This window comes from Berghia stephanieae, chromosome 10, assembly GCF_034508935.2.
Source record: "Berghia stephanieae isolate SIO BIC M18660-M18661 chromosome 10, UCSD_Bste_1.3, whole genome shotgun sequence".
Classification (NCBI taxonomy): domain Eukaryota; kingdom Metazoa; phylum Mollusca; class Gastropoda; order Nudibranchia; family Aeolidiidae; genus Berghia; species Berghia stephanieae.
This window is the reverse complement of record NC_088369.1, coordinates 36,571,756-36,579,798: the sequence shown is the minus strand read 5'-3', so window position 1 is coordinate 36,579,798 and position 8,043 is coordinate 36,571,756. Positions and strand designations below refer to the sequence as shown.

Sequence of the window (8,043 nt, the reverse complement as noted above, 5' to 3'; positions counted from 1 at the left end):
TACTCATACTCATCCTCATACTCATACTCAAACTCAAACTCATACTCTTACTCATACTCATACTCATACTCATACTCAAACTCAAACTCATACTCTTACTCATACTCATACTCATACTCTTACTCATACTCATACTCATACTCTTACTCATTATCTGACTTTGACAGATACAACTTGGACCCCTCCGAGTCGGTCACCAGCGATGACATTTTATGGAGTGCTTTGGAGAAATGTCGAATGAAGGCCAAGGTTGGTTTCTCATAACAAAAACAAAACTTATTTTTAGTATTCATAGCAATCACAAAACTTTTAAAATTATTATTCATAGCAATAACAAAACTTTTTTTTCTATTATTCATAGTGATAACAAAAGTTTATTTTTTTATATTTTCTTCATATTTTCTTCCATAGAAATAAATAATTGAACTTTCCTTTCATTCATACATATGCGAATATTTTGTCTCTAGGGTCTGTTACAAAGGAATACTGAAATAATGTCATAGGCATCAGCCGCAGTGCAGCGCCGCAAAATGAGCTCAAAATGAAAATGTGCTTACATTGTTTTACAAGTCGTGCCAAACCAACTATATAATGACAACCATACATGGATAATAAGACATGACTCGTGTAAAGGAGAATTTGCAACTTATTTTTTGTTAGAGTGAATGACCTAATCAGTCGGATGGTAAAAAGGTTTGAACTAAGATATTGCCAAGTTTATTTAGAAGGTCAATTTTTATCCAAAATGAGTTCTTGTCATAAATGATTAAATCAACCCTTTTTGTACATCTTCGGGAAATATCAAAGGTTAATTTCACTTCTAAATAATTTTTACAGCTTGTCAAGTTGAAAGATTATGAAATTGGAGAACCGTCGCTGAAGACATTCCCGTACATCTGACTATATCTTCATGATCAATCACCCGATTTACTTCAAATAAAGATTAAAATGCTCTGATGAGCATATTTTTTCAGAAAATGCAGAAAAATGCAAATCCAAAATTTTCCACCTTCCAACTGATTACGTCATGCACTGACACATTTTATTCTTTGACAGAGACCACAAAGTGAGGTGACAATGTGAATAAAGATCCCTTTTTGTTTTACCAAGGAGAAACATTGTGCAGTCCACAATGGGACTCGAACCAGTGACCCGCAAGTCACAAATTAATAACCCTCAAGTTGTGAACAAATTTTTATATATCTGAAGATATATTTTAGTCTCATCTTGCGGGGGAATTGGGGGGGGGGGGTGTTTGTTTGTTGTTTTAGTTGTTTTTTGTTTGTTTTGTTTTTGTTTTTTTTGTTTTGTTTTTTTGGGGGGTTTTTTGGGGGTTTTTTTTTTGTATCCAAAACTGCCGTAGTAGGAAAAAAAAATCATGTATTTAAAATTCTGACCAGAAACTCGTCCTTCATATATCGATCGATTAAAATGACCCGAATCTGGTCAAAAACTCTCAAACCTGGGACTTCATGCGAAGTTACGCAATCACTTCTGGGTATACAGAGGGTTTAGAAATATTAATCCGGTAGTCCCAGTGTTGGAGAATTTTTGCACAAGATGAGGGTCATTTTAAACGATCGATATTTGAAGGAGGGGTTTTCGGGCCACAATTGTCGATACATGTTGCTTATTCAGAGTACGACAGAACAGACAATACGCTTCACCAGTCATGACGTCACTTCCCACTTAGTAACTGGCTCTAAACTATCGGAACAATGGCGGACGCCCTTATGAAATATTTCTCCGACGAGCATAAAAGCGTATCCAGAGGGAAAAAAAGTCATTATAAATCTGATCATGTTTTGACTTTTACAAATTCTGATCACAAGACATATGAAAACTAGCCAGCATGGATAATAAAAAGTACAGATTTTCTTTGTTTAGAACAAAGATGGGCGACGTGACATCAGGCTATTGAATCCAATAATGGCCTGTTTTTTTTTCCATCCACAGATTCAGTCTCTGGACAAAGGCCTTGACACACAGGTGGAGGAATACGGTCGGAACTTTTCCATGGGAGAGAAGCAACTGTTGTGCTTGGCTAGAACCCTTCTCAGAAATACCAAGGTACAGCCTATTCTATAGATAGTATAGTAAAAAGTTGACGTTAAAAAAGAATATTTTACAAGACCAAAAGTATTTTATTTTAAATCAGAGATGATTTTTAACAGGTCTAACAGTATAGATAGAACAAAGATCACGTCACTCAGGTCTTTATTATTGTTTTTTGCCATCCGCGTTCATGAGTAATGCTCACTGAACTGTATTAACCCGACTATAAACGTTCGTGGATACATACAGTTTTGTGTGTTGGTCCGTTATACTTCCGGATGGCAGTGTTTTGAGCTTCTTAGCCAAGCGCATACTATCTCTATAGTAAAAAGTTGACGTCACTCAGGTATTTGTTCTTGTTTTTGTTTTTTTTTTTTGCCCTCCGCGTTTATGAGTAATTCTCACTAAACTGTATTAACCAGACTATAAAAGTTCAAGATTACACATTGTGTTGGTCGGTCATACTTCCGGATGGCAATGCTGTGAGCTTCTTAGCCAAGCGCATACTATCTATTCTATAGATAGTATTCAGATGACGTCACTCAGGCCTTTGTTATTGATTTGCCATCCGCGTTTGTGAGTTGTTCTCACTAAACTGTATTAACCAGACTATAAAAGTTCATGGTTACACAGAGTTTGTGTGTTGGTCTGTTATACTTCCGGATGGCAATGTTGTGAACTCCTTGGCCAAGCGCATTCTATCTATAGATAGTATAGTAAAAAGTTGACGTCACTCAGGTCTTTGTTATTGTTTTTTTTTTTTTTTTTTTGCCCTCCGCGTTTATGAGTAGTTCTCACTAAACTGTGTTAACCAGACTATAAAAGTTCAATGTTACACATAGTTTTGTGTTTTAGTACGTTATATTTCCTGATGGTGCGCTATACAAAAATCTCAATTGTATTAAAAATTTTAAAAATTTTGTTTGAAAATTCACACAAGACTACTATTCTTTTCTTTTCTGCCTTCTTTTTTTACCGACCATAGATTTTGGTGCTAGACGAAGCCACGGCCTCGGTGGATTCCAGTACAGAGCTGCTCGTGCAACAGACCATACGAGATGTGTTCCAACAATGTACTGTGTTCATGATAGCACACCGAATCAACACAGTCTGGGACTGTGACAAGATACTGGTCATGGAACAAGGAAAGGTGTGTAGTGTGTGTGTTCGATTTGTTGTCATGTGTAACCAGTTAGCTCAATTTTTTTTTTTTAATGGGCATGATCTATAGTAACTTTCCATGTGCTCGAGGTCATTGGTCACATTGTAAAATGTGCTCAAAGTGACCTACATAGTGAAAAGTGTTCACAAATTTTGAACTATCTAACATTTCGATTGGTCATTGTGTTGAGCTTGACACATGGTTATGTTTACAACTTTCATAAACAAAGCAGCGTGTTTACATTTGTTCAGAAATGTCCAATCGTTGGACAGCAACAAATCACGTGATTGATGACTCGGTTGGAGGAACACATGAATATAGATCGCTCCCATTGCGCTTTTATATAGCACAATATCAACTAAACGTGCTCAAAGCACTTTACAAGGGGTCCCTGGCAAACAGCAACAGTTAACATTTAGGAAGGCCTGTTTGGCGACATTACATTTTTTTCGGACAGAGACAACGCTGTTAACGGCCAGGTACTCTTTTTACACCTGAGTACGGTTAGAGAATGTGAGTAAAGAGGCTTCTCCAAGGACTCAACTATGCGCCGAGCGAGGATTGAACCCAAGACCATCCGATCCGGCAGCGAGTGCCATACCACTAGACCACATAGCAGCCCTACGGGGTTTTGTTTCGGGATGGACCAGATTGATGCCGGGATTTGAACCGTCTCCTCATGAAGTCGGGGAGAGTGGCTCTAGGTAGACTAGAATTTGAAGCAACTTTTTGGGGGATCGTGCATAGCTCATACGGTAGAGTCACGATCTCCCCGGCCAAACGGAGTTGTCGTACCAGTATGGTCGAGGGTTCGAGCCCCCATCGCCGCCGCGAAGTTTTGTTCTCTGTTATCTTCTGGCACTTTCATACTCATTTCATTTCTTGTTATTAATCGTCTCCTTGCCAACTTTAGAAAAATCGTGATATTATAAAAAATATTTATCTTGTTCAGATTTGCTTCACAATGAAGAAAAATTTGTGTTATTATCATCAAATATGAACATCATCATTATCGTCTTCACACGTATAATCTACAAATAACCAATGATAAAAAAAAAAAAAACATTTTAAACAAAACATTTTCCTTTCATTCCCCCCCCCCCCCAACCGCTCCCCACAACCCTAACACAGGTGGTAGAGTTCAACACTCCCTCCGCCTTGCTCCAAAAATCCCAGTCCAGATTCAAATTCATGTTCGACCTGATGAAATCTCAGCCCAGGGGAGCTTCCATCAACGACGACCATCCATCCAGCATAGCAGGAACCCCGCTGTCCCCAACGGTCGTCAACAACAGAGAGCGTGTCAGTCACTCGTCTGCAATCTTAGCCAGCTCCCTAACACCTTTACCCCTCCGCACCCCCACCTCCCCGCGTTTCTCCACCTCCCCGTCACAATTGAATTCCCCGTCCCATCTCAATTCCGTCAGCCTCAGGTCTCCCTCTCCCTCGCCCATCGCAGACCTCTCGCCCCTGAGAGATTCGGTGCTTTTTGACGATGAAATGGCGGAGGAACTTGAAGAAAGATATAAAGAGGAAGAAGCTAGAGAAGGGGAGAAAGAAGAGGAGAATGAGGATGATGATAGAGAAGGAAATAGGAGTTAAAAGACGTGTTAGCGTCGAAGATGACGTCATTTCCGGAGTCTGCTACCTCTGAGAGATTCGATGCTTTTGACGATGAGATGGCGTAGGAACTTGAAGAAAGATATAAAGAGGAAGCTAAAGAAGGAGAAAAAGAAAAGGAGAATGAGGATGATGATAGAGAAGGAAATATGAGTTAAAAGACGTGTTAGGGTTGAAGATGACGTCATTTCCGGAGTCTACTATAGACTATAAGAGATAGGGTATAAAAAACTCCATTGATTGTTGTAGTTACAGATGACGTCATTTCCGGAGTCTGCTACCACTGAGAGATTCGATGCTTTTGACGATGAGATGACGGAGGAACTTGAAAAAAGATATGAAGAAAAAAGGCGAAGGAAGTGGAAGAAGAGGAGAAGGAGGAGAATGATAGAGAAGGAGATAAGAGTTAAAGACGTGAATTGATAGTTTTAGCGTTTTAGTCAGGGATGACGTCGTTTTCGGAGTCTACACAATACAATAATATAGCTGGAATGTTGTTGATTTCACATTCCTGTATGTCCTATTTTTGTGTCAGCCAGAGAGAGAGAGAGAGAGAGAGAGAGAGAGAGAGAGAGAGAGAGAGAGAGAGAGAGAGAGAGAGAGAGAGAGAGAGAGTATGATGTCTGGATGGTCTAGGTGCAAGGAATTTAGTTTATATAATTTTTATCCACAAATATTCAATTTGGAGCCAATTTCCACCCTCTGGCGTGGTGAAGAATAACAACAAATTAGTTCCAGCGCAAAATTCAATTCCGACAGAATATCGCTTTGAAGCGATGGATCACATATATGACAAAAGCCTCATGGCTTATTGGTTGTGAGAAGGAATCTACTGAGACGATGCGCCTGTAACGAAATTGTAAATTTATTAAATTTAGCTGTTTCATGTATTCTAAATGTAAAATAATGTATTGGTATAAATGGAATTCCATTATATTTCAAGTAATCAAGCCATTATTGTAGTTAATGTTACAAAGATGTAAAGAATATAAATATTACATTTATTGGTAAAATGGAATTCCTTTGTCGACAGGATTAAGTAAATGTTACTTAGTTGTAAAGGGATTATTGTAGTTATTGTTACAAAAAGGTAAAGAATATAAATGTTACATTTATTGGTGAAATGGAATTCCTTTGTCGACAGGATCATGTAAATGTTACTTAGTTGTAAAGGAATTATTGTAGTTATTGTTACAAAAAGGTTAAGAATATAAATGCTATATTAATTGGTAAAAATGGAATTCCTTTGTCGACAGGATTAAGTAAATGTTACTTAGTTGTTAAGAGATTATTGTAGTTAATGTTACAAAGATGTAAAGAATATAAATGTTACATATATTGGTAAAAATGGAATTCCTTTGTCGACAGGATTAAGTAAATGTTACTTAGTTGAAAAGGCATTATTGTAGTTAATGTTACAAAGATGTAAAGTATATAAATGTTACATTTATTGGTGAAATGGAATTTCTTTGTTGACAGGGTTAAGTAAATGTTACTTAGTCGTAAAGGAATTATTATGGTTAATGTTACATAGATGTAAAGAATATTAATATGTAATTTATTTCAAGCGCTTTGGGATGCTTTTTATGGTAAATATATAAAAATGATTATTTTTCTATTTACTAATGCTAATACTTAACTACTACTACTACTACTACTACTACTACTACTACTACTACTACTACTACTACTACTACTACTACTACTACTACTACTACTACTACTACTACTACTACTACTACTATTACAACTACTACTACTATCATTATTATTGTCATTCTATTACTGTTATTCATTCATTTATCTATTTATCAATTTATTTATTTATAATTTATTCAGTCATCTGGTCAGCTGCCATAATTTACATTTTATAGATATTATTTATTGCTATTTTGCGACTATATTGGACCCTCGCCTCAAAACGGTATTAAGTCGGGATGGTTGAGATGTTGAAATTGGAATTTATAGCCAGAAATATCAGACTTGTGTTGAGTTTGTATGTTTTATTGAGGAGAATGGATACCATATTTTGGGGTGCTAATGCCAACAATTAAAATTTTTGACCAGTTTAACATTTAATTCAGATTTTAAGCATCTGGTTCGTTCCGATATAATACCGTTTTGAGACGATGGGTCACATATTTCCATTCACAGCTCAACAGTGAGAGCGAACGAACCGACGTGCACATATGTACCGGTCTGATTACCGGGCACAAGTATGGGCTCGTATTAACGTATCTAGTTGTAATTGAGAATATTTTACGTTGGTTTCAGAGTATTTCCATCACAATGATAATGAGACCATCACAATTATTTGGGTTATCAGACCTGCAAATAAGTACACGTTGTCGGAGCAAACGTATACACAAAATGTGTCAAAGTGTCATTTTTTTACATTCTAAAAAGAAAAAAAATACAACTTGATATTTGTTTATTTTGGATAATTGTGGATTTTTATTTATTTCGCTTTCATCAATATCTCTAGAATAAATAATGAAAATTTTATTTAAAATCTATAATAAGTAATAAACAAAAAATGGATATAACAGCTTCAAAAATAGAAGAAAATACCAAACATGGGACGTTTTGGGTTCAAAACACATCTTCAGACGACAGCAACACAACAAAAAACAATGAAAACATGATGCATTACTGAAATAACAACAGACGGACGGCATAAAAACAATAGATAGTATGCAGATGACGTCACTCAGGCTTTCGTTATGGTTTTTGCCATCCGCGTTTGTGAGTTGTTCTCACTAAACTGTATTAACAGACTATAAAAGTTCATGGTTACACAGAGTTTGTGTGTTGGTCCGTTATACTTCCGGATGGCAATGTTGTGAACTACTTGGCCAAGCGCATTCTATCTATAGAGAAAGGACGTGCCGAATAAATTTCTGCTGTCTATGTGATTTTTAGATAATGTATTTATGTCTTCATTCTTTATTTTCTGTTGCCTGAATATGGGTTTTGAGCCCAATAGATAGTTCGAAGATGATGTCACTCAAGTCTTTGTTATTGTTTTTTGCCATCTGCGTTTATGAGTAATGCTCACTAAACCGTATTTTCCTGACTATAAACGTTCATGGATACACACAGTTTTGTGTGTCTGTCCGTTATACTTCCGGATGGCAATGTTATGAGCTTCTTAGCCAAGCGCATACTATCTATACGTTCCGTGTTTGGTATTTTGTTATTATTAT

General features: G+C 36.7%; 1 protein-coding gene across 8 annotated transcripts in view; it reads left to right on the top strand.

The window, feature by feature from the left end:
- Window positions 1-7,215, top strand: part of LOC144981069 (ATP-binding cassette sub-family C member 5-like) — an 85,166-nt gene extending 77,951 nt beyond the window's left edge. For all 8 annotated transcript variants that reach the window (XM_078929174.1, XM_078929179.1, XM_078929175.1 and 5 more), the window contains exons 29-32: window positions 168-249; window positions 1,957-2,070; window positions 3,041-3,205; window positions 4,349-7,215. In XM_078929174.1, coding sequence (XP_078785300.1) covers window positions 168-249; window positions 1,957-2,070; window positions 3,041-3,205; window positions 4,349-4,819 — 832 coding nt within the window. In that variant the 3' untranslated portion in view covers window positions 4,820-7,215. The remainder of the gene's footprint in view (window positions 1-167; window positions 250-1,956; window positions 2,071-3,040; window positions 3,206-4,348) is intronic.
- The last annotated feature ends 828 nt before the right edge of the window (window positions 7,216-8,043 follow it).